We start from the raw sequence: 27178 nt of genomic DNA, 5'->3' as shown, positions 1-27178 counted from the left end.
TGAATTTGCAATATTCGCCGAACATTATTTCAGTCAATGGGAGGAGAAATTAATGAATATGTTCAGCACCAATTATCAAACATAAATTTGGCACAAATAGGGTACCAATATGGCAAATTCAGATTCGCCAATCATTTCTGAACATATTTGCTCAACTCTAGTCCTGACAGGGCCAGGACATGCATGGGAAGCAATGTTATACACGTTTATTTCCTTTGTGGGTATTGGAACAAAAAAAAAGAGGCAAATTGGACATAATTTCACACAAAAACCCCAAAATGGGCAGGACAAAATTGTTTCACGCCCTTTGAAATAAATACCTGCAATCACTTCCTATAACCATTGATCATCAGCTTCTTACATCTCTCATCTGGAATTTTGGACCACTTTTCTTTTGTAAACTGCTCCTGGTCTCATATTTGAAGGCGCCTTCTCCCAACAGCAATTTTAAGATTTCTCCACAGATGTTCAATGGGATCTAGATCCTGACTTATTGAAGACCCTTCAGAACTCTCCTGCGCTTTGTTTCCATCCGTTTCTGGGTGCTTCTTGAAGTATGTTTGGGGGTCACTGTCCTGCTGGAAGTTGTGTGTGAAATTATGTACAATTTTTCCCCTCATTTTTTGTGTTGTTCCAATACACACTAACGAAATACACGTGTAACTGCAATAATTTTCTGGGAGAAATACTTCATCTTCTGGAAAAATTTCAGGGGTGCCAACACTTTTGGCCATGACTCCTATATTATGTTGTTTCTTTTAATGAATATTCTTACGTAATATTTTATTACAAAATTTTAAAGCCATGAGATAGTTACAGAGGGATACATTTTATTTTTTATTTCCCAAGGGATTAATGTGGCTCAAAAACTTGGAATGTATTTATCGCCTTCCCAAGTAGAAATAACATTCATGTTGGTTAATAAGAATGCCAGACAATAGAAATGAGGTCCAAGTTATAATTGCTTCAATATCCCTCTTATGTGTGCAGTTGACTTTAATAAGGCTGAAGTAAAAGGTTGAAGTAAAAGGTTGAAGTAAAAGGTTGAAGTAAAATGTTTAATTGTGCCCACTACAAGGAAATCTGGCAGCAGGTTTCTGCTACCTCATCTGGAAGCAGCAAAATGTAAAAATAGAGAGACCCTGATTCCCAGTGGCGTAACTTGAGACTCATGGGCCTTGATGCGAAAGCGCCAACGGGGCCCCCAAATATTTTAAATCTTTAATAGCAATAGTCTTTTTTATAGGTCAATGCAATGCAGAAGAGCTGAGAAAGCTAACCCCCCCTCACACACACACACAAAGCTCCCCATGTATATTGTCTATTGACAGTGAGCTGCATATCACAGAAGGGGCGGAGTTGGACCTGTAGCTGCTATAGGTCAGGCAATGATAATCACCACATGATAAAACCTTCAGTGTAAAAGGGGGTCAGACCAGCAAGCACACACCAGCTAGTCACAGCAATGATAATGTCCTAGTGATAAAACCTTCATGGTAAATAAACTACAGAACACAGCCTGAAATGACATCACTGAATTCAGTGCTTTAACCCCTACCTCATGCTGTCCTCAGATAAAAATTAAAATTATGAAATGCTAAAAACTTACTGAGGTTTTTTTTTTTTTTAACTATATATACACACACACACACACACACACACACACACACACACATTCCCTCTGTAAGCAAACCCTGTTAACTGTAAACAGGACAAGTCCAGATATTTAAAAGGGTTAGTCACAAAAATCAAGTTCTCCACTAGCGATAGGATAGTGGATAACTTGCTGAAAAGCTGGTGCGTGACCACAGGGAAACACAGCGATTCATAGATCAGGGCTCTGGAACCACAAGAACAGATGCATCAGTGGAGTAGAGGTGCACATGCTTGGCCTCCGCCCCATTCATTATCTATGGGACAGAAGGACAAAGCAGAACACGTTACTAGTCAGCTCCACATAGATTAAATCGAGTGAATGCCGAAAATGCACTCCCCCACTCCATTCAGGACAGGTCTGCAGAGCCCCATTCTTGAGTTTCCAGAGCTCCGTTCTTGGAATTGCTGTGGCTCCCAACAGTAGGACCCCAGCGATCAGCAAGTTGTCCACTTTCCTACGGAAGTCTGGATCCTGATCAGCATTATAGGGGTCAATTAATGGGTAATATTTTAACAATATTCTATTTTAATAAGAATTTTACCAAGCAACATTTCTGTACAACTTTAAATAGTCTTACAAGCTGAATTTACCATAAGCGGTCTTAACAGAAGTGATTTATAATGTCTTGTAATTACAAAATATTTGTGTCTACAAAACAGACATTAAATGAATAAAGTTCATGCTCTTGTAATGCAAAAACTAGCAAACGCCAAGTCACACAATCCCATTCCATACAGTGGTGGTGCAACACATGCAAAATATCCCACGTTGTGATTTATTAAACTTCTTTGTGCAAAAAAAAGGATTTCTACTGTGACGAGAAAATTACCAAAATATGACTTATTACCGTAACTTTACATGCCAACATCCACCTCCTAACATGCAAAGTGCAAGTGTAGTCCTCGTTCGAGTGACTGCTTTATTATTCTCATTTTATTACAGTTCTACGTATAGAGATTTGTGAGACAGTTCTAGTAAGTGTAAGGCCGCGAACTTCACCATCCGTATAAAGACCACAACACCTGGACTGACCGTGGGTCTCCCGGCCCCAGAGGCCACAAGTCTGGGTTGGGAGACTAGCATTCAGTTGGGGCTTTGCGGTCTATATGCAGGCTTTGAAATGCGCCCAGCCTGATCAAAGATTGCAAGCAGCGAGGTTACAGGGCTAAACCACCAGACCGCCTGTTATTTGTCAGGTAATGTAAGATCTAATGGACATAGCGTTATTATAGATCCCTGTATACATCTGTAAAAGGCCATCCATAATAAAGCTATGTTAACCTTTTTCACAAAAATTCTGTAAGAAAAATATGACATACTCCATCATGTCACATTATGGATGCATTTTCTCCCAGAGGCACTGCATTTAGGGTAAAATATAATACCTTACATAGATATCATAAAAAGAGGTGAATAGTGTGCCTGTTAGACCATAACCTAAACCTATAGGGTTTTGCGGTGCTCCCATAAAGTTGCCCAAACCCACCAACATTGGTGGGCTCAGCCATCAATCTAAGGTGTAACAGGGTGATAGACTCTACCCCGGCAAATAATGTTTGGACAGAAGGATCTAGCATGTTCAATTTTGTAGTCTGGCTTTCGTAGAGACCACAGGAGCGCATGGCTGAGCAGGTTGCTCCTGTGTATGCTGAACAGATGGTGGGCCGGCAGCTAGTCATCCTATATCTAAGGGGTGCCTCTGACAGCTAGTCATTGTGTATGGAGGGGGCCACCGACAGCTAGTCATTGTGTATGGAGGAGGGGCCCACAGCTAGTCATTGTGTATGGGGGGCCCACAGCTAGTCATTTTGTATGGAGGGGGCCGACAGCTAGTCATTGTGTATGGAGGAGGGGCCCACAGCTAGTCATTGTGTATGGAGGAGGGGCCCACAGCTAGTCATTGTGTATGGGAGGCCCACAGCTAGTCATTGTGTATGGAGGGGGGGCTGACAGCTAGTCATTGTGTATGGAGGAGGGGCCCAAAGCTAGTCATTGTGAAGGGGGGCCGACAGCTAGTCATTGTGTATGAAGAGGGGGCCCCAACAGCTTGTCATTGTGTATGGAGGAGGGGCCCACAGCTAGTCATTGTATATGGAGGGGGGCCCACAGCTAGTTAGTGTGTATGGGAGGCCCACAGCTAGTCATTGTGTATGGAGGGGGGGCTGACAGCTAGTCATTGTGTATGGAGGAGGGGCCCAAAGCTAGTCATTGTGAAGGGGGGCCGACAGCTAGTCATTGTGTATGAAGAGGGGGCCCCAACAGCTTGTCATTGTGTATGGAGGAGGGGCCCACAGCTAGTCATTGTATATGGAGGGGGGCCCACAGCTAGTTAGTGTGTATGGGGAGGGGCCGACAGCTAGTCATTGTGTATGGAGGAGGGGCCCACAGCTAGTCATTGTATATGGAGGGGGGCCCACAGCTAGTTAGTGTGTATGGGGAGGGGCCGACATCTAGTCATTGTGTATGGAGGGGGGCCCAACAGCTAATCATTGTGTATGGAGGGGGCCGACAGCTAGTCATTGTGTATGGAGGGGGGCCGACAGCTAGTCATTGTGCATGGGGGGGCTTTATAAAAGTTTAAAAAAAAGAAAAAATAGCCTTTTGGTTTTAGTCAACAGTATGTGTACTATAAGCGTAAAAACATCCTATTTCCTCCTGGTAGATGAGAGCATAGTTTACATTGTGTGAAGGCGCAGCTGTGCTCTATATAAACACATTCTTTAGGTAGGGAAGTATAGAAGAGGTGCAAAGCAGCATGACGCACGGCTAGAAGGATCTCTATATACAGCAACTCCACTGGAGAATCCATCATTCTTAACAAGCAGAAATATTCTAAGTGCACTTAGTAATTGTGGAGGAACAATTACACTGTTTACAATGTGTGTCAGACACTTCTGGTGCTGAAATATTACAGCAAACAAGCAGAAAATTAGTTTTATTACTTATTAATTTGACCTTCCATCCTGAAAATGAAAAGTGACTATACATTTCTCATCAACAATACTACTATGGTGCCATCTGTTTGCCTGCAGCTGCCCAGATGGGTGCCACCCTGCTTGTAAGATGGGTACAGAGGCATGGGATGTGCAGTGGTAAGGCTGAACCATGCCGCCACTGCCTTTCCTGCTGGATTGTAAAGGTGTGGCTAAGAGTCAATTTACACTGCAAGATTACCCTCACTGCCAAGGACAATGATAGAGGAGGATGGTGACTGGTGAGTAGAACACTAAGGTCAGGGAACTTAGATTATTGGCACCACTCCAACACTGAAAAAAAACAAAAAAAAAAAAACAAAGAAATGCAGGAGTGGTGCTTTCAACTACCTCTGACAGATAAACATGCTGCCAGTCAGCAGCTGCTTAACGCTGCACGGTGAAAATTGACTCTAAGGTCACATTCACACGTTCAGTATTTGGTCAGTATTTTACCTCAGTATTTGTAAGCCAAAACCAGGGGTGGGTGATAAATACAGAAGTAGTGCATATGTTTCTATTATACTTTTCCTCTGATTGCTCCATTCCTGGATTTGGCTTACAAATGCTGAGGTAAAATACTGAGGTAAAATACTGAATATGGCCTTATGATTTACTGTTGCACTCCCCATAACACTGTGGTGACAATCTTAGAAGAAGGAGGAACGGAACACCGATCTGAGGAGGCAGCGGGAGGAACAGTAGGAATCAGGTTGAGGGACTATTTGTGAGAAATGTCACTTTTCAGTTTCTGGTTGGAGGATCACTTTAACCTAAGGCAATGGTTTAGTTTACTGCACAAGTACAAGCCATCAACTTGTGCCCTCACTGAATATGGAGCATGCTGAAATCGTGATTATTGCCTGAAAATTACCTTTCAGTTTTATTAATAGTTCCCCTAACAGTAAAGCAAAGTGTTCATGATATAAGGATATACCTGAGGATTTGCTGCCAGGTTCATCTTATACGGGTTAGTTTTGCCTTCTTCAGTTACAAGAGGCGACCATATTTTAGACTCAACCCTATAAGAAAAAAAAGAAAAATCAGCTTAGTTTAGTCTTTGTAATCTTACAGGCATTTATATAAGAAGATATACATAATGTCCCTTTTTTTCAACCTAATTTTCTGGTATTTCCTACATCCAGCAAATCTATTGTTTCTATTCATAGATATTTTTCTGTAAGTGCATGATAGTCATGGAAGATACTAATTCGTCTCCTAGACTAACCAGTCCATATGGTGAGAAAGGTAGGAATGGCACATCCAAGAATCATTATTCCATCAGAATTAAAATATCCACATGTTGATGAATAAAATAGACTCTAGACTAACTATAGGCTATCCAGTCAGGTGCGGTCTTTGGCTTGACAACCAAGTTGGAGATAGTTGTTGGTTTCTATGTCACACTTTGTGCAATCAAAGTGTAGGTAAATCCTAAGATCTGTGTGTTGTCCTATAAATGATCATAGACATACGTTTTCCTTCACTGGTATATCTTATTCCAATCTCAGGGTGTCTATACAGCTGATTTTCCATGTTCAATATTTATTAACCCAGTACGCACCCTGATGTCTGCACCAGCGTGGATTTCCTGACCTGAACTCAACAGTCCCATAAAAGCCTATGAAGCTGTTACATTTAAGTCCGGTGACCTGTGATCAGTCCAGTCATCGCTACCAGGTCTCGGACTGAGTGTCTGACATAGCAAACTGACCATAGGCAGAGGGTTCAGCCAACAGCTATTCCTCCCTACTACTCATACACATGCATGCACGAATAAGGCGAAGAAGCTTCTGCAGGACACATCCGGCAGGGCCCATCTACTGTCACACACCCCCATCCCCAACAGCTGCTGAAATGTAGATAGCTGCAATGATTGACACCAAAATGTATTAAAAGATGCATGGGTTTTAAGAAAACTGGAGCATTTTTTAACTTGAGAAGCATAAAGTCAAGTCTTTGTTCACTTTGTGAGAACGGCAACAAAATTTGCTCCTTTATTACTAGACATCTCACTTAACACATCAGACATAACATTGCCTTGGAGAGACCAAGCCCAGTTTTCTTGTCACTTTCCAAATTGGTAAATGTCCTAATTCATACCAAATCTTTAAGTGATCTGCATGATAAATACAGACCAGTTCTCCCCAGTGTATTAATTTTTATTTTGTTCCTTATTACTGTTTTATGCAAGAACCAAGCTTGTTATTTTTTTCTGTTTTTTTTTTTTTTGGTATAGAATATATTTGCGTTACTATCACTTGAAGATAACCAGCATCCATACGTTCTATTAGGCCCTATGAACATCATAGAGGGGAAGGTCCTCGGTGAGATCCCCCAGGAGTTAGGGTACCGTCACACAGTGGCATTTTGATCGCTACGACGGCACGATTTGTGACATTCCAGCGATATATCCGTGACGTTCCAGCGATCTCGCTGTGTCTGACACGCTCCTGCGATCAGGGACCCCGCTGAGAATCGTACGTCGTAGCAGATCGTTTGAAACTTTCTTTCATCGTCTAGTGTCCCGCTGTGGCGGCATGATCGCATGGTGTAACAAAGGTGTGCACGATATTGTATACGATGTGCGCATAGTAACCAACGGCTTCTACATCGCACATACGTCATGAAATTATCGCTCCAGCGTCGTACATTGCAAAGTGTGACAGCAGTCTACGACGCTGGAGCGATATTGTTACGATGCTGGAGCGTCACGGATAGTGCCGTCGTAGCGATCAAAATGCCACTGTGTGACGGTACCCCTAGAACCGAGAGACGTTCGGTCATCTGAACGATCGCCATGTGATATTACAAAATCAACAGTTTGTTAAGGTTGTCTGTTCCCACATGAAAATGGCAGCGTATGCCGAGACCACTCATTTATGCACATTTAGAAATGGACGAGTTTCTTAACATTCCAGGCGCACAACTTAATATATGGGGCTTTAATGTATTTTTTTCATCTTGTGAGTTCGTGTTAGTTTATGTTTCACAAGCGTTCCTTCCAAGAATGACAAGTAATGGGAATGGGAAAACTAAGATACCAATGTTAACATTCAAAAACATAATCCAGTGTGATAAATAACAGGATGTCTTGGAATCTAAAGAAAAATACTACTCAATATAACTGCTTATTTATATCTGTCCTGTGCCAAGCAATAAACAGAGGTTCTGAAATTTCATGAGAAAAAAATTACATTAATTACTGCTAGGAAACGTCCTAAAAGGAACTCTTCATTTTTTAAGTTGGAAATCGGAAATATAAAATGAAAACCCTTTAAAAAAAATGTAAATAGGAAATAGAATCCTCCAGGTTGCCTTTCTTAGTAGTTCCCTACAAAGTAAACATAGGTCATGCCACATGGTGCAGTGGTTATGATGTCATGTCTTTGTAGTTATTTGACATAGTCATTAGAATGGAACTTCTTTTTGACAGGGGTTGCCAGGGACTTTAACTCTAATGGCCTATCCGGTCTGATCGGTGGGGGCACTACACCTAGCACCCCAGCCTATCAGCTACACAATTCAGTTCTGTCGACTGTATACTGGCCGTGGCTGGGTACTGCACATCCATCTGCAGCGCCCCAGAGTCCTGGTCATTGCAGTAATGTCGCTCTGCCACTAAGGGGAGTGATGTTATGTCTGATTGCACTAAAGGAGTTCACCTGACCAGGTATCACAGTCACACATTACACTTCACACTCCGGCCACCAGGGGGAGCAAAAGGCACTATGTATTAGGCCACTCCTCACACTGGTAAAACTGGGGGTCGGATAGGAAGTTAGAACCGAACGCAGCCTGGGAGAGCTCCAGGGAGGACCTGTCAGGGGTGGGTTCCTGGCAGGTACCTAGCAGAAAGTAGAAAGTGACGGAGCCGCGGCTGCACTACCTTGCGGCGGCATCCTAAGAAAGGACATGAAGAGAAGGATATTGTGGAGAAGTGAGAAACAAGATCAAAGCACAAAGGAGAGCCAGTAGGAGCCGTGCCTCGAGAACGGCAACATCCTACTGAGGCGCGTAGCCGGTGGCCGGAACACCGAGGAAGTAACTGACTCCAAGCATTACTTCAAACAGCGGCAGGACAGTTGATTATAGGTTGGCTGTCTACCATATATCACCTAAGAAGACATAGGGGGCAAGCGTGGAGAGGGGCGTCTCTAGGGTCCCAGAATAGCTCCGAGTCTTCCCGTCAAACGGGTGCGTCCTATCCAGATAAACTTGGGGGACGAAGAGAGAGAGAGAGAAAGAACGAACACGAAAGTTGTGAGGACTATCCCGAATGCTCAGCAGGGAAGAACTACAACACACAGGCGCTAGTGGTAGGCACTGATTTCCACCTGCAAAGGGAACTCTGGATATGCCTTCGGACCGGCCGGTCTCAGCCAGCCCTGTTAACAGTGCTCTGGATTGCGGATCCCGAAGCCTTCAGTAAAAGGTAAAGAGAGTGCAACCCTGTGTCCTCGTTATTAACCGCGCCTCACATCACCACCTACACTACTGGGAAGCCCTGGGGATATACTTCACCTGTGGGAAGGTATTCCATCTAGCTGCCATAACACCACCCCAGTGGGCCCCAAGCAGCATCGGTCATCCTGACCGAATACCACAGGTGGCGTCACTAAACCTTGGCCGACTTTCATCACCTTTCATTGGAAGCCCCTTAGCAGGGTCACGGACCGGGTCCAGCCACCGTGACAACCTCAGAACCGAGACAGAGAGGACCGGTTTCGAGTAACCCGCGGCCCTGCGTCTGGGGGCGCTCCACATCCCAATTAAAATTAAATAGGGGGTGAAAGTAGTACCCAGCCGTGGCCATTATTCTGGAGCTGTGCTGCGCAGGTTCACAACTGTGCATTTCTTGCCACTAACATCGGGAACCGCTGATCGGCGGGTGTGCTGGATGTCACATCCCCAAAGATGAGACAATAGATAACTTATCCTAAGGATCAGTCATTAATATTAATGTCCCGTACACAGGGCCGCCATCAGGGAATTACAGCCGTGACTGGCGTAAGGGGCCCGGTGAGCAGAGGGGGCCCGCATCGGGCCCCCTCTTACCTGCTCACCGGGCCCCTACCGGCAGCCGCAGGCTGAACCGGGCCCTTAGCGGCGGCCGGCGCTGCAGCTGTACGCTATTGACATGCGGGCCCGCGCCCGCACGTCAATAGTTAACAGCCGCCAGCCGCAGCGTGCAGGTCGCCGGCGTCTGACGTCATTGTCAGTCGCCGGCGAGTGCACAGTGCAGCTGCGTGGAGAGAGGAGCGCGGCAGGTAAGTAGAACTTTTTTTTTTTCTATTAAGAGCGGAGAGCGGCGATCGGGGGGGGGGGGGGGGTTTGGGCAGAAGGCCGCTGGACACAGAGGGGGCAGAAGGCAGCTGGACACAGAGGGGGCAGAAGGCCGCTGGACACAGAGGGGGCAGAAGGCCGCTGGACGCAGGGGGGCAGAAGGCCGCTGGACGCAGGGGGGCAGAAGGCAGCTGGACACAGGGGGGCAGAAGGCCGCTGGACACAGGGGGGCAGAAGGCAGCTGGACACAGGGGGGCAGAAGGCCGCTGGACACAGAGGGGGCAGAAGGCAGCTGGACACAGAGGGGGCAGAAGGCCGCTGGACACAGAGGGGGCAGAAGGCCGCTGGACACAGGGGGGCAGAAGGCCGCTGGACACAGGGGGGCAGAAGGCAGCTGGACACAGGGGGGCAGAAGGCCGCTGGACACAGGGGGGCAGAAGGCAGCTGGACACAGGGGGGCAGAAGGCAGCTGGACACAGGGGGGCAGAAGGCCGCTGGACACAGGGGGGCAGAAGGCAGCTGGACACAGGGGGGCAGAAGGCAGCTGGACACAGGGGGGCAGAAGGCAGCTGGACACAGAGGGGGCAGAAGGCAGCTGGACACGGGGGCAGAAGGCAGCTGGACACAGGGGGGCAGTAAAGCTGGACACAGGGGGGCAGAAGGCAGCTGGACACAGAGGGGGCAGAAGGCAGCTGGACACAGGGGGGCAGAAGGCAGCTGGACACAGAGGGGGCAGAAGGCAGCTGGACACAGGGGGGCAGAAGGCAGCTGGACACAGGGGGGCAGAAGGCAGCTGGACACAGAGGGGGCAGAAGGCAGCTGGACACAGAGGGGGCAGTAAAGCTGGACACAGAGGGGGCAGAAGGCAGCTGGACACAGGGGGGCAGAAGGCAGCTGGACACAGGGGGGCAGAAGGCAGCTGGACACGGGGGCAGAAGGCAGCTGGACACGGGGGCAGAAGGCAGCTGGACACAGGGGGGCAGTAAAGCTGGACACAGGGGGGCAGAAGGCAGCTGGACACAGAGGGGGCAGAAGGCAGCTGGACACGGGGGCAGAAGGCAGCTGGACACAGAGGGGGCAGAAGGCAGCTGGACACAGAGGGGGCAGAAGGCAGCTGGACACAGGGGGGCAGAAGGCAGCTGGACACAGATGGGGCAGAAGGCAGCTGGACACAGAGGGGGCAGAAGGCAGCTGGACACAGGGGGGCAGAAGGCAGCTGGACACAGGGGGGCAGAAAGCAGCTGGACACAGGGGGGCAGAAGGCAGCTGGACACAGGGGGGCAGAAGGCAGCTGGACACAGAGGGGGCAGAAGGCAGCTGGACACAGGGGGGCAGAAGGCAGCTGGACACAGAGGGGGCAGAAGGCAGCTGGACACAGGGGGGCAGAAGGCAGCTGGACACAGATGGGGCAGAAGGCAGCTGGACACAGAGGGGGCAGAAGGCAGCTGGACACAGGGGGGCAGAAGGCAGCTGGACACAGAGGGGGCAGAAGGCAGCTGGACACAGAGGGGGCAGAAGGCAGCTGGACACAGAGCGGGCAGAAGGCAGCTGGACACAGAGGGGGCAGAAGGCAGCTGGACACAGAGGGGGCAGAAGGCAGCTGGACACAGAGGGGGCAGAAGGCAGCTGGACACAGAGGGGGCAGAAGGCAGCTGGACACAGAGGGGGCAGAAGGCCGCTGGACACGGGGGCAGTAAAGCTGGACACGGGGGGGGGGGCAGAAGGCCGCTGGACACAGAGGGGGCAGAAGGCAGCTGGACACAGAGGGGGCAGAAGGCAGCTGGACACAGAGGGGGCAGAAGGCAGCTGGACACAGAGGGGGCAGAAGGCAGCTGGACACAGAGGGGGCAGAAGGCCGCTGGACACGGGGGCAGTAAAGCTGGACACGGGGGGGGGGCAGAAGGCCGCTGGACGCAGGGGGGCAGAAGGCCGCTGGACGCAGGGGGGCAGAAGGCCGCTGGACGCAGGGGGGCAGAAGGCAGCTGGACACAGGGGGGCAGAAGGCCGCTGGACACAGGGGGGCAGAAGGCAGCTGGACACAGGGGGGCAGAAGGCCGCTGGACACAGAGGGGGCAGAAGGCAGCTGGACACAGAGGGGGCAGAAGGCCGCTGGACACAGAGGGGGCAGAAGGCCGCTGGACACAGGGGGGCAGAAGGCCGCTGGACACAGGGGGGCAGAAGGCAGCTGGACACAGGGGGGCAGAAGGCCGCTGGACACAGGGGGGCAGAAGGCAGCTGGACACAGGGGGGCAGAAGGCAGCTGGACACAGGGGGGCAGAAGGCCGCTGGACACAGGGGGGCAGAAGGCAGCTGGACACAGGGGGGCAGAAGGCAGCTGGACACAGGGGGGCAGAAGGCAGCTGGACACAGAGGGGGCAGAAGGCAGCTGGACACGGGGGCAGAAGGCAGCTGGACACAGGGGGGCAGTAAAGCTGGACACAGGGGGGCAGAAGGCAGCTGGACACAGAGGGGGCAGAAGGCAGCTGGACACAGGGGGGCAGAAGGCAGCTGGACACAGAGGGGGCAGAAGGCAGCTGGACACAGGGGGGCAGAAGGCAGCTGGACACAGGGGGGCAGAAGGCAGCTGGACACAGAGGGGGCAGAAGGCAGCTGGACACAGAGGGGGCAGTAAAGCTGGACACAGAGGGGGCAGAAGGCAGCTGGACACAGGGGGGCAGAAGGCAGCTGGACACAGGGGGGCAGAAGGCAGCTGGACACGGGGGCAGAAGGCAGCTGGACACGGGGGCAGAAGGCAGCTGGACACAGGGGGGCAGTAAAGCTGGACACAGGGGGGCAGAAGGCAGCTGGACACAGAGGGGGCAGAAGGCAGCTGGACACGGGGGCAGAAGGCAGCTGGACACAGAGGGGGCAGAAGGCAGCTGGACACAGAGGGGGCAGAAGGCAGCTGGACACAGGGGGGCAGAAGGCAGCTGGACACAGATGGGGCAGAAGGCAGCTGGACACAGAGGGGGCAGAAGGCAGCTGGACACAGGGGGGCAGAAGGCAGCTGGACACAGGGGGGCAGAAGGCAGCTGGACACAGGGGGGCAGAAGGCAGCTGGACACAGGGGGGCAGAAGGCAGCTGGACACAGAGGGGGCAGAAGGCAGCTGGACACAGGGGGGCAGAAGGCAGCTGGACACAGATGGGGCAGAAGGCAGCTGGACACAGAGGGGGCAGAAGGCAGCTGGACACAGGGGGGCAGAAGGCAGCTGGACACAGAGGGGGCAGAAGGCAGCTGGACACAGAGGGGGCAGAAGGCAGCTGGACACAGAGCGGGCAGAAGGCAGCTGGACACAGAGGGGGCAGAAGGCAGCTGGACACAGAGGGGGCAGAAGGCAGCTGGACACAGAGGGGGCAGAAGGCAGCTGGACACAGAGGGGGCAGAAGGCAGCTGGACACAGAGGGGGCAGAAGGCCGCTGGACACGGGGGCAGTAAAGCTGGACACGGGGGGGGGGGCAGAAGGCCGCTGGACACAGAGGGGGCAGAAGGCAGCTGGACACAGAGGGGGCAGAAGGCAGCTGGACACAGAGGGGGCAGAAGGCAGCTGGACACAGAGGGGGCAGAAGGCAGCTGGACACAGAGGGGGCAGAAGGCCGCTGGACACGGGGGCAGTAAAGCTGGACACGGGGGGGGGGCAGAAGGCCGCTGGACACAGAAGGGCAGTAAAGCTGGACACGGGGGGCAGAAGGCTGGACACGGGGGGCAGAAGGCTGGACACAGGGGGGCAGTAAAGCTGGACACAGGGGGGAAGTAAAGCTGGACACAGGGGGGCAGTAAAGCTGGACACAGGGGGGGCAGTAAAGCTGGACACAGGGGGGGCAGAAGGCTGGACACAGAGGGGGCAGTAAAGCTGGACACAGGGGGCAGTAAAGCTGGACACAGAGGGGGCAGTAAAGCTGGACACAGAGGGGGCAGTAAAGCTGGACACAGAGGGGGCAGTAAAGCTGGACACAGAGGGGGCAGTAAATCTGGACACAGAGGGGGCAGTAAATCTGGACACAGAGGGGGCAGTAAATCTGGACACAGAGGGGGCAGTAAATCTGGACACAGAGGGGGCAGTAAATCTGGACACAGAGGGGGCAGTAAATCTGGACACAGAGGGGGCAGTAAATCTGGACACAGAGGGGGCAGTAAATCTGGACACAGAGGGGGCAGTAAATCTGGACACAGAGGGGGCAGTAAATCTGGACACAGAGGGGGCAGTAAATCTGGACACAGAGGGGGCAGTAAATCTGGACACAGAGGGGGCAGTAAATCTGGACACAGAGGGGGCAGTAAATCTGGACACAGAGGGGGCAGTAAATCTGGACACAGAGGGGGCAGTAAATCTGGACACAGAGGGGGCAGTAAATCTGGACACAGAGGGGGCAGTAAATCTGGACACAGAGGGGGCAGTAAATCTGGACACAGAGGGGGCAGTAAATCTGGACACAGAGGGGGCAGTAAATCCGGACACAGAGGGGGCAGTAAATCTGGACACACGGGGCAGTAAATCTGGACACGGGGCAGTAAATCTGGACACGGGGGGCAGTAAAGCTGGACACGGGGGCAGTAAAGCTGGACACGGGGGGGGCAGTAAAGCTGGACACGGGGGGGGCAGTAAAGCTGGACAGGGGGGGCGGGGCAGAAAGCTGGACACGGGGGGGGGCAGAAAGCTGGACACATGGGGGGCAGAAAGCTGGACACATGGGGGGCAGAAAGCTGGACACATGGGGGGCAGAAAGCTGGACACATGGGGGGCAGAAAGCTGGACACATGGGGGGCAGAAAGCTGGACACATGGGGGGCAGAAAGCTGGACACATGGGGGGCAGAAAGCTGGACACACGGGGCAGAGTGCTGGACAGAGATGGGGCAGAGTGCTGGACAGAGATGGGGCAGAGTGCTGGACAGAGATGGGGCAGAGTGCTGGACAGAGATGGGGCAGAGTGCTGGACAGAGATGGGGCAGAGTGCTGGACAGAGATGGGGCAGAGTGCTGGACAGAGATGGGGCAGAGTGCTGGACAGAGATGGGGCAGAGTGCTGGACAGAGATGGGGCAGAGTGCTGGACAGAGATGGGGCAGAGTGCTGGACAGAGATGGGGCAGAGTGCTGGACAGAGATGGGGCAGAGTGCTGGACAGAGATGGGGCAGAGTGCTGGACAGAGATGGGGCAGAGTGCTGGACAGAGATGGGGCAGAGTGCTGGACAGAGATGGGGCAGAGTGCTGGACAGAGATGGGGCAGAGTGCTGGACAGAGATGGGGCAGAGTGCTGGACAGAGATGGGGCAGAGTGCTGGACAGAGATGGGGCAGAGTGCTGGACAGAGATGGGGCAGAGTGCTGGACAGAGATGGGGCAGAGTGCTGGACAGAGATGGGGCAGAGTGCTGGACAGAGATGGGGCAGAGTGCTGGACAGAGATGGGGCAGAGTGCTGGACAGAGATGGGGCAGAGTGCTGGACAGAGATGGGGCAGAGTGCTGGACAGAGATGGGGCAGAGTGCTGGGCAGAGATGGGGCAGAGTGCTGGGCAGAGTGCTGGACAGAGATGGGGCAGAGTGCTGGACAGAGATGGGGCAGAGTGCTGGACAGAGATGGGGCAGAGTGCTGGACAGAGATGGGGCAGAGTGCTGGACAGAGATGGGGCAGAGTGCTGGACAGAGATGGGGCAGAGTGCTGGACAGAGATGGGGCAGAGTGCTGGACAGAGATGGGGCAGAGTGCTGGACAGAGATGGGGCAGAGTGCTGGACAGAGATGGTGCAGGATTGGAAACAGATGGGGCAGGATGGATACGATGGAGACAGATGGGGCAGGATGGGGAGATCATATGGGGTAGAATGGATACTCATGAGGGCAGGATGAGAGAACATATGGCTGGAGCCTGAAATGAGACACACGGTGGCCAGGATGGCGAATATTACCATAGGGGCTAATTAAGGGATATTATTATTGCAGTGATGTATTTATTTTATTTTTTGAGTATACTGTTTTAAATGGGGGGGAGGTCCTGTTACTGTGTAGAGTGATACTATGTTGCCTTCTTCATGTGGTGTAATGTAGAAGTTGGGAAAATTAAGTAATGTGTTCTACAAGCGGAACTCGAGATAACTGTTTTATTTCCTGCAGAGACGAGTCCTGGCTGGATAAAATGATGGCGGTCTGTGCTGGATGAAAGATGAAGGACTTCACCTAGAGACGTCACTGGTGAGTCAGTGTTACCTATACACTTACACTATACACTGTATACTATATACAGAGGTCCTGTGTACAATGTCACCAGTGATCACTGTATTATCTATACATTATATACAGAGCTCCTGTGTGTAATGTCACCAGTGATCACTGTATTACCTGTACACAGACACTGCTTACTAATTACAGATCTCCTGTGCATAATGGCACTGATGGTGATAGTATTGTGGGTTTTTTTTGTATTACTGATCAGTATTGTAGTATTCAGTCATTGTTGGTAATATGTGGTCTGGTCATGATGTGGAGGTAATATGTGGTCTGGTCATGGTGTAGCGGTATTTGTTCCTTGTATTTTATATTATTCGATCACTGTGGTGGTAATATGTCATCTGGTCATAGTGTTGTGGTATTTGTTCCTTGTATGTAGTATTATAGGTCATTTTAAAAATTGAAAAATAAATAAAAATATACCTAAATTGTATTGCATATTTTAACAAATATTTAGTAGGTTACAGTAGAGTAGGGCCCGGCCAAAAGTGTCTACCTTGTTGTGGTGGCGGCTTAAAAAATCTTTTGGCCAAAACAAAAGCTGCCGGCTATATGTGTGATCTGGTGATGGGAACTGTCAATGTGTGATAGGTGAGAAGTGGAGATTTTCCAAGAGAGTGGTGGGACTGTGGACAGTTCGTGGGGTGGAGCCTGGAGGCGGGGCTGGGGTGGAGCCTGGGCGGAGTTTCAAGGGGGCCCCGAAAATTTTGCCAGTATGGGGCCCCGAAATTTCTAGTGGCAGCCCTGCCCGTACAATCCCTTTAAAAAGGACCCCTCAGTCCTGTCATCTCAGCTAAGGACTCTGATATTTTTCCTTTTTGCATTTTTGTCTTGTCTGCTCTATATTCCAAAAGCTATAACAGATAAAAAAAAATGTCCAACTCCGCTATATGAGGTCTTGTTTCATTCTTTACTGTTTAAAAAAAATAAATTCAGAACCTTGTGGAAAAAAAATATTTGTAATACCATTTTCTGAGACCTGTAACTTATCTTTTTGTCTATGGAGCTGGTTGAGGCATTGTTTCTTCTGTGCTGGGTTGTAGTTTTTTAATTATACTATTTTGTGGTATATATGAAGTTTTGATCTCTTTCTTTATTGTATTTTTTTTAAGAGATGTGCAAAAATAAAAAAACTAAATTCTGGAATTTGTTATTTTTTTTTCCTTTTTGACATTTAAGTGTATAGACACAAGAATACCCAATATGTTTTGTTTGTTTTTTTTAAATGGGGAAAAGTATGGAGATTCGAAATTTTATATATTTAATATTCCATATTTTATTAAATTCTTAAATTTATGTTAGACACTCCTAGGTGACTTGAACTGAAATTTGTTTGTGCACTTAAAGGGAACCGGTCAACCAGCAAAAAAGGTATTAACCTGCAGATATGGTGGTTAATATGCAGGTTAATGGTGTTATTAGCCTGCCTGGCGCCTGCACGTAGCTGAGCGCTGCAGAAAGAAAATTAAGTTTACTGTCCCCGGTTGCATTGGGTTTCAGTCATGGGTGTGTTGTCAGCACTGGTGCAGATTAGCCCCATTTCTGCAGGTTAATAGCAGCTACAAAATATCCAAATGGCTCACCAGGATCGTTTTGCGGAGGGGCCAATGGGAGCCAATGTGCGGGTGCACAGACAATCGTGCCATTTAAATGCCACTGATAGCAGTATCTAAATGGTTAACAGCAGTCATTGGTGTCCACTCCAACCACTTCTGTTACAACCTGCTAGTATAAGTACTCTCCCAAAGAAGCGATTGTGAAACGCGCGTTGGGGTTTCTTACCTACAGCACCCAGGTCAATAAGATGAGTATATTTTTCCCCCTGCTTAACTAGGTTCATTCTACCATATTGTCCTAATAGGCTGCAGCATTGGTCTGCTCTGACTTGTGTCTCATGCCTTAAGACTATATGTATTAATTGGTTGATTTACTTTACATACCGTATATATTTTTCTTCACACGTCATCTGCCCCTTTGTATATACTTCTTCCAATCACTATCTTTCTCTGGTTCTTCATATACTATTTCCACTTATTAACTTAAAGGGTTAATATACTGTGTCTGAACACAGGGTTTTTATAAGCCACTGCTTGCAATAATACGATTGGTTTCTGACATGTTTGAGGTTCGTGTATCTGGTCTTACTCGATTGCATGAAGATGCTTTGCTACTGTATTCTTTTATGTGCATCATTTTTTAATTATGCTTTTATAAATTATCACAATAAAAATTATACTTTTTAATATCTAGTGCAATACTTTATTTTGTTTCGGATTTCTGCATCTTTGGAAGTTCAATTAATATAGACCACCTATTTTTTGGGTAATACGGAGTTATTTTTACTGTAGAATTTTCAACTATTATTTATTTTAAAAAAAAATTTTCAATCATTAATTCATCGCAAAGGATCGGATAAAACTCTGAAGTACAAAGCAGGTCTTCCATTTTTCATACATTTTCAGCAATTCCGCATAGGCAGAGTAGGATCCGAAAAAAAAAAAACGCTTCTACCAACATAATTTCTCCGGGTCGGTAAGAACCATGTTCCCCAACTCTAGTGATCATTGAGGGGTCTGATCATTGTAATCTAACCCCTTTAGATACAACATGGTGTAAGCACCAGTGGTCTGATAGCTAGTGGCTTAGAATTTTTTCTTTTGCTGGTTCCAAACAAAATTGTTTGCAATGATCTACAGTAATTTCTTTAATAATGTTCATATTGATTAATCTATAAAATAGGAGATTTGTAGAAGTAAATTATTTCATCAGATTAAACTAAAATTTAAGGGAGGATTAAGCAAGTCGTTTAATTAGTGACTTCAATTACAATGAGTGAATGAGTCAGTAATAAGGCCCAACTCACGGTCTGTGCAGCGCCATCCTGTCCATGGCTTCTTTCCATTCTATTACGGGGTGGCTTTCTCTGCCTTTTGCAGGTTACACCTTTATTACACTCAAATAAAAAAATCTTTTGCTTCAACGAAACGGTGACAATCCCTGAACAAACACCACTTGGCAGAGATGTAGACAATACTAGAAACTATTACGTGGGGTTATTACGTGCATATGAACATAGCAACAACAGGAAAAGACTTTACAGACAAAGAATGTAATGCAGCATTCAATCCAGGCTCCTTACATCTCATATAGCCAAGAAGTCCAGTGCTGGCCATACACATTAGAGGGCTGTCGGCCGAGTCATGCTTCTGCCGATCGGTTGGCACACAGCCATCTCTCCCATACACAGGAGCACTCGCTCGGCTGAGCATTCCTATGCTCTGTATGAGAAAGCTGTCAACTGACACATCAGCCAAAATCGGATAGGAGCGATCAACAGCTCTCCCCGACCATCAGTCAGCTAGCTAACCCCGTACGAATGAAACCATCGGCCGAACCCATCAATATCAGAGGGTTGAGTCAACATTTGTCTAAATGTGTATGGGGGCCTTAAGGCTATGTGCACACGTTGCGGATTTCCTGGGGATCCGCAGCATTTTTTTCCGACCAGAAACGCTGCAGATCCGCAAGTGATTTACAGTACAATGTAAATCAATGGGGGGGAAAAAAATGATATGCTAATGGTGCGGAAAAATCCGCACGGAAAACGCAGCAGATTCAAAAAAGGACCATGTCACTTCTTTTTGCGGATCTGCAGCGTTTCTGCACCCATTGACATCCATTGTGTCAGGCACATCCGCAGCAAACCCGCAGATGTAAACAAAAACCATCTGTGGTTTTGCTGCGAATAAAACGCTGCAGATCGGGAGGGGGAAGAGAGTGGGCGGAGTGTGGGCGGAGTGTGGGTGGAGTGTGGGCGGAGTGTGGGCGGTGACTATATGCGTGTATGTGTGTGCCGGTGTCTGCATGAATCTGTCTTAGGCTGCCGTCACACTATCAGTATTTGGTCAGTATTTTACATCAGTATTTGTAAGCCAAAACCAGGAGTGGAACAAATAGAGGAAAAGTATAATAGAAACATATGCACCACTTCTGCATTTATCACCCACTCCTGGTTTTGGCTTACAAATACTGATGTAAAATACTGACCAAATACTGAACGTGTGACGGCAGCCTCTGTGTGCGTGTGTGCGTGTGTGAGTGTAAGCAGCCATTGTCTCATGGGATTACTGCTCCCATCCGGCAATGAATGCACAGTGACAGCATTGTCGATGATGGGAAAGTTTTTCAGTTTTGCTTTTCGCTCCCCTCCTTCCCAGAGCCATAACTTTTTTTATTTTTCTGTCAATATCACCATGTGGGGGCTTATTTTTTGCGGGACGAGTTGCTCTTTTGAACAACATCATTGGTTTTACTATGTCGTGTACCAGAAAACGGGAAAAAAATTCCAAGTGTGGTGAAATTGCAAAAAAAAGTGCAATCCCACACTTATTTTTTGCATGCCGTTTTTGCTAGGTTCACTAAATGCTAAAACTGACCTGTCATTATGATTCTCCAGGTCATTAGGAGTTAATTGACAACAAATATGTCTAGGTTCTTTTTTTATCTTAGTAGTGAAAAAAAATCCAAACTTTGCTTAAAAAAATATATAAAAGATTGCGCCATTTTCCAATACCCGTAGCATCTCCATTTTTTGCGCGCCAAGCTGATGTTTTTAATGATACCATTTTGGTGCAGATACGCTCTTTTGATGGCCCCGTTATTGCGTTTTTACTTTTTTCCTCGATATGCCATTTAGCAATCAAGTGAATCCCTTTTTTTATTGATAGATCGGGTGATTCTGAATGCGGGGATACCAAATATGTGTAGGTTTGATATTTTTATTTTATTTTGAATGAGGCAAGAGGGGGGTGATTTGAACTTTTATATTTTTTTTAATTATCATTTTTAAACATTTTTTTTTTTTTACTTTTGCCATGCTTCAATAGTCTCCATAGGAGACTAGAAGCTGGCACAACTTGATCGACTGCTACATAGAAGCAATGGTCAGATCGCCTCTATGTAGTAGAATTGCTGAGTTGCTCTGAGCGTCGATCATTGGATGGCACTCACAGCAATCCAGCAGTGACAACCATAGAGGTCTCTAGGAGACCTCGGGTTGTCATGCCGACACACCTGTGACCCGCGATCATGTGACGCGTGTCCCCAGTGTGCGTATTTCCGGTGCGATTGTCCTAATTAATATCAGCGTGAACAATTGACCGTCATACATAACACAGTCCACTATTCCAAGATTAAGGATACCAAATACAAAGGGAGAAATACCAGAAGCGCCATTTAAATGCCGCATAAATCTGCATCCAGGATCCGATTTATGGGGTCTGTGGTTTGAGCAAGACGAATTAGCTGACAGGTTCCCTTTAATATACCATAATCCCTACAAGAATAAGCCTGCAGCTGTTGTATACGCCACTAGGACCTTTTTATTTATTAAACATATAAATTGAACTGTGAGGCAACAAAAAGACCCATATAATCATAAAGCAAACAGTCCCTGGATTACTTATTCACATGATTGTATGTAATGGCTGTATAGTGTGTGATTTTAACACATTTGCTGCCCCTAGCTTGTTTTTAATAAATACCTGAGAATCCCTTTAAGATACAAAGCACATCTTCGTTATTTCTGGGATTGTGCCGTCATATAGTGCTTAGCCTGCCTGAAGCACTGTCTGGATTATTAGATGCAGTGTTACAGGTTACATGGCTGAGAATCATTAGAAAAATTGCCTTCATAGCGCCGACTGGCTGATTTTTGTTTCGCCAGGTCATGGACTCTGCCGCCTTTCTTTGTCTCTAGGGCGTAAGTGAGTATGCTAATAAGTAACATATCATGGTGAGGTACTAATACAACTCCCATCATATTAGTTGACGAAAGGATGAATTGCTGCAGCAATTGATGACCTTCGTTAACGATTTATGCAGATAATGATGAGCTTTAACATTCATGACTTGCTCATTTCTTTCACTTTACATTCTGGCTCTACTCATATCTTTTCCCTGTGCTACTTATCGAAATATTTAATCAAATCCTCATTTTTCATGATACGGTTAGAAAGATAACTGTGATCGTACTTGACGTGTCTGTTTTAGAAAATACATGTAATTTCCCAAGAAATAACAGTTCTGTAAAAGATTTTCTAAAAATTCTGCGTTTTTGGGTATGTGCACACGATTCGGAGTTGCTGCAGGTTGGACGCTGCATACTTAAGAAGCATCAAACCCGCAGTTGCCAGATGTTACAGCATAGCAGATGGGATTTCAAGAAATCTCATGTCCACTATGCGTGCAGTGACGCCCGCAGACACCTGTGGAGACGGACATGCAGCGCGTCTTTCCAGACCGCAGCATGTCAATTTCTCTTGCAGAGACGCTGGTCTCCGCAACAGAAATTACATCAATAGAATGTATTGAATGCGGTGAATCCGCCCGGTTCAGTGATCACATGCGGATTCATCTGGGTTCAATAGACGGCAGCGCTTTGGAGACAGCGAACATGTGCTGCATTCAAAACGCGTGCACCCAGCCTTACAGTTCCTCTGTTCCGCTTACAAATTTATGAATAAATTAGGTTTTACTATTCTCCTTGAGCAATGTGTCTGTACACAGGTCCAATGTTCTAAGAAAGGGTGCTTCAAAATGGTTATTTCATGGGGAATGCAAGTATTTGCTAATACAGGCACATCAGGAATAGGGTTGGATAATTTTTAATCTGTCCAAAAATATTAAGTTTTCCAATGTCACTGATCATTTTCTACTTATGGGAGCGGACCGACACTCCCTTGACGTTTGCTGTGGGGCGAAACTCTATATGGATTCAGCAGGTTGGGTTACTCCTGCCCGATCTTATTTTTACCATAGAGATGAAACAGTGTTATACGTTTCTGGTAGCTGCTGTTCCTTCCTGTTCTGCTGAAACAACATGCACTTTCCACCACCTATGAATGAGAAATCTAGGATTTGTATGGTCTTAAGAACATGAACCACTTTACCTAGAGAGGAGTGAATTGACTGGCAAGATCAGGCCCAGGTGTCACATCAGTATTCCGTGGACGTCCATGGGGAACTCTTGGAAAGATCCCCAGTGTCTTCCATGATTTGTACGCCTGGGGTGAGATCATTGCTGCAGTGTGACATTACATTACATTACACATTACGCTGGGCCTAATAAAAGAAAAAAGGCGCCGGGAATTCTATCCGACAGCCATGGACTACTGAAGTCATCACTGAACCAGGAGCCTGCAAATTGATTTGGTCATTTCTGTGTTTAACCTTTGAAGGCCATACGGAAATTAAGTTCATTCTTCATTGTGCCAGACTTACAGAACAGGACTACATTCCTAACATACAGGACAATCCGCTTTATTTCACCCCTTTTTCTAAAGCAAAGCTCAGGGATTTAACAGCTCTGTGCATTTAGCGTCAAAGTTGTCCTGACAAATCATGCTCCCAAGTGTCATGGGCAGACCACAGGAATGTATAAGGTGTCCTGTTCGAACATGAGCGGATGGTAAAACACTTGGACTAAAAGTCAGCAGTTATGGGAAAGGTCCTCCCTATATGGGTACAGATATTGACGGATACCTGTTTATCGTCAGGCAAAGTTCATCTTCACAGCCTTTGATTTTATTTTGTGCTTCTAAATGAGTCATCCCATCTGTGTTTTCTCCATCGATCGATACCACGACATCACCGATGCATAGATTGGCCTGTGCAGCCTTGCTCCCTGGGTTCACCTGCAAGAACACGAGATATTCGGTCACAGAGTTACAAATCAGATGCAAAAGTGTATTTTATTTTTTTTTAGAACTGAAACAACTCCTGTATCTGTAAATAAAACACACATAAATGGCTTATAAAACAAACATCTATCTATATAATCATCTAGTACTACATAGGCTGTGCTATATTCTGCGCCCTGAACCCCCGACATCCTGCGCCCCGAACCCCCGACATCAGGCACAGTCCGGCCATGAATTAGTGCGAGATTTGAACCACGCTTCGCTGACTGGCCAGCCGGACGCGACCAATCAGCGATATTGGCGCGGGATTTAAGCACTGCTTCGGTGATTGGTCGTGCCCGGCAGGCCGTGACCAATCAGCGACAGGCGCAGTCGGCCGTGAATTGGCGCGAGATTTGAACCACGCTTCGCTGATCGTCCAGCTGGGCGCGACCAATCAGCGATATTGGCGTGGAATTTAACCCCCACTCATAGCGCGACAGACATACATACATACTGTACATACATATTCTAGAATACCCGATGCGTTAGAATCAGGCAGCCATCTAGTTGTTAATAAATATTGACTTCCATTGGGCCCTAGGTGTGTGTATCAGTGATGCAGCAGTGTACCTAGAGGGCACAAGAGAAGCGCAGTTATACTGCTGGGTTTTGTCAACAAGAAGTCAGATTTTTCACCCATTCTTAAGGTACCTTCACACTCAGCGACGCTGCAGCGATACCGACAACGATGTCGATCGCTGCAGCGTCGCTGTTTGATCGCTGGAGAGCTGTCACACAGACAGCTCTCCAGCGACCAACGATCCCGAGGTCCCCGGTAACCAGGGTAAACATCGGGTTAATAAGCGCAGGGCCGCGCTTAGTAACCCGATGTTTACCCTGGTTACCAGCGTAAACGTAAAAAAAACAAACACTACATACTTACCTTCTGCTGTCTGTCCCCGGCGCTGTGCTTTCCTGCACTGACTGTGAGCACAGCGGCCGGAAAGCACAGCGGTCACGTCACCGCTGTGCTTTCCGGCTGGCCGGCGCTCACAGCCAGAGCAGAGAAGCACAGCGCCGGGGACAGACAGCAGCAGGTAAGTATGTAGTGTTTTTTTTTTTACGTTTACGCTGGTAACCAGGGTAAACATCGGGTTACTAAGCGCGGCCCTGCGCTTAGTAACCCAATGTTTACCCTGGTTACCAGTGAAGACATCGCTGAATCGGCGTCACACACGCCGATTCAGCGATGTCTGCAGGAAGTCCTGCGACGAAATAAAGTTCTGGACTTTCTGCAGTGACCAACGACATCACAGCAGGATCCTGATCGCTGCTGCGTGTCAAACTGAACGATATCGCTAGCCAGGACACTGCAACGTCACGGATCGCTAGCGATATCGTTCAGTGTGAAGGTACCTTTAGGCCAATTTCACTCTCTCATTTGTTAATGCAGTTCTCATGCAGAGGTGTGAACAACCACTCAATGGCAAAGAGAAAATGATCATGCAGAACTGGGAGCTCAGCTGTATGAGCTGCCTCTGTAGCACCTATGCTCTTAAACAAGGTGTAAGATAGCGCTTACTGCATGTGTTGGGGGGATACTTGCTTAGCAACGAGATTAAGGCACATGGACACATTTTTCACACAAAACAGTCCATGTGGTTTATTTAGGACTCAGACTGCCATGTTACACATCCCACATCGTTCATAGCACTTCATAGTATACGGCTTCCTTCACTTTTCAAACACTACACCCACCAGCCCTCATCTGACCAGTTCCCGGGGTTGTCTATGAGCTGTATCAATGTCTCTACTCACATAGCATTACACAACATTAAGTTGCAGTCTCTAAACACGCCGGACCTCACTCCGTCCAGTTACCGTGGGAGACCACACAGTTCATTAACTGACCCTCATCAGTGCACACAGTTCCCCATCTCTGGGTTACCTTCCTGGAGCTCCTGCTCCACATGCTGACTCCTCGTCAGTCCTCACTCCCAGGGAAGCTGCCTAACTGGGATCACCGTCCCGGACCGTGTCTTGCTCACCAGGCCACATGACAGTTCCAAACCCACAGAAGGAAGGTAGCTTCCCCAACACAGCCGTCACTGACTCTGCAGGACCATGGCCTAACCCCGTGCTCTTCAGGAATCCAGTCCTACTCACAGGACCTTCCAACACAGAGGCCATCCAGGTCCATGGCCTCTCCGTGTGCTATTCAGGATGTCCGTCCACTCATAGGACAGTCCAACACAGGAGGCCTTCAGGTCCATGGCTTCTCCATGTGCTCCACAGGAATCCAGTCCCACTCCCAGGACATTCCAACACACCGGCCATCCAGGACTTTACACACTGACACTAACCTTGTGACCAGACCTCAGTCATATTATATCACAGTAGCCACTCACATAGGTGTGTGTGGTTAGTCAGACCCACCCAGCTCTCAGACTAAGGCCGGCGTCACACTAGCGAGTTTTACGGACGTATGAGAGGCGCAAAAACGACGCATTGCACACGGACCAATGATTTTCTATGAGTCAGCTCCTATCTGCCGTATATTTCTCAGCTGTATTTTACGTGCGTAGAAACTCTTAGCATGCTGCGTTTGTCAGCGTATGGCGCAAAAAATCCGCCAATGAAAGTCTATGGGGGCAAGAAAAATATGGATTACACATGGACCATCAGTGTGACTTGCGAGAAATACGCAGCGGTGTTCTAGAGAAAAGCCGGCAATTCAGCACGGTGTACAGTAAAAATCACACTGACAGGTTAGAATAGAATAGATCAAATTAATGTCTACATATAGTATAGGGAGAGATATATTTTCATACAGCGCTAGCTAGCAGAAAAGCCGGTAATTCAATTGCCGGCTTTTGCTATCTCCTTCCCAAACCCGACAGGATATGACACATGGTTTACATACAGTAAACCATTTCATATCTTTTTTTGCATATTCCTCACTAACAATGTTAGTAGTGTTTGTGTGTGCAAAATGTGGGGGATCTAGCTGTTAACTAGACGCCAAAAAATTAGATATAAAGTAGGGAAAATTATAAACTGTGTAACATGTTGTCCCCTTAAAACAATGACTTTATTATTATTATAAATACCATAAAAATACCTAATCCCGGTGAAACACAAAAAAACAAAAAAAGATCTAATTGTGCATCTAACCTAACATATAACCCTATGCTTAGCTGCTGTCCCTTCCTAGCAGTGGAGGTTGGCACCCTGATAGAAGCGATTTTGGCGCCCACACTCAGCGGCGGCAGTCCCCAGCTCACCCTGTTAAGTTCCTGACAAGCTATAGGTGGGAAAACAATAAGCATATGAAAGAAATGAAAGAAAGCATAGGGTAAT

At 47.9% G+C, this 27178-nt stretch overlaps 1 protein-coding gene across 4 annotated transcripts in view; it reads right to left on the bottom strand.

The window, feature by feature from the left end:
* Nucleotides 1–27178, bottom strand: part of PDLIM1 (PDZ and LIM domain 1) — a 91535-nt gene that overhangs the window by 31677 nt on the left and 32680 nt on the right. For all 4 annotated transcript variants that reach the window (XM_069753397.1, XM_069753394.1, XM_069753395.1 and 1 more), the window contains exons 2-3: nucleotides 23679–23830; nucleotides 5567–5651 (exon numbers count right to left, since the gene is read on the bottom strand). In XM_069753397.1, the coding sequence (XP_069609498.1) occupies nucleotides 5567–5651; nucleotides 23679–23830 (237 nt within the window). The remainder of the gene's footprint in view (nucleotides 1–5566; nucleotides 5652–23678; nucleotides 23831–27178) is intronic.

This window comes from Ranitomeya imitator, chromosome 2 (genome assembly GCF_032444005.1).
Source record: "Ranitomeya imitator isolate aRanImi1 chromosome 2, aRanImi1.pri, whole genome shotgun sequence".
NCBI lineage: Eukaryota > Metazoa > Chordata > Amphibia > Anura > Dendrobatidae > Ranitomeya > Ranitomeya imitator.
Note: the sequence above shows the minus strand (reverse complement) of the source record. Positions and strands in the feature narration are given on the sequence as shown.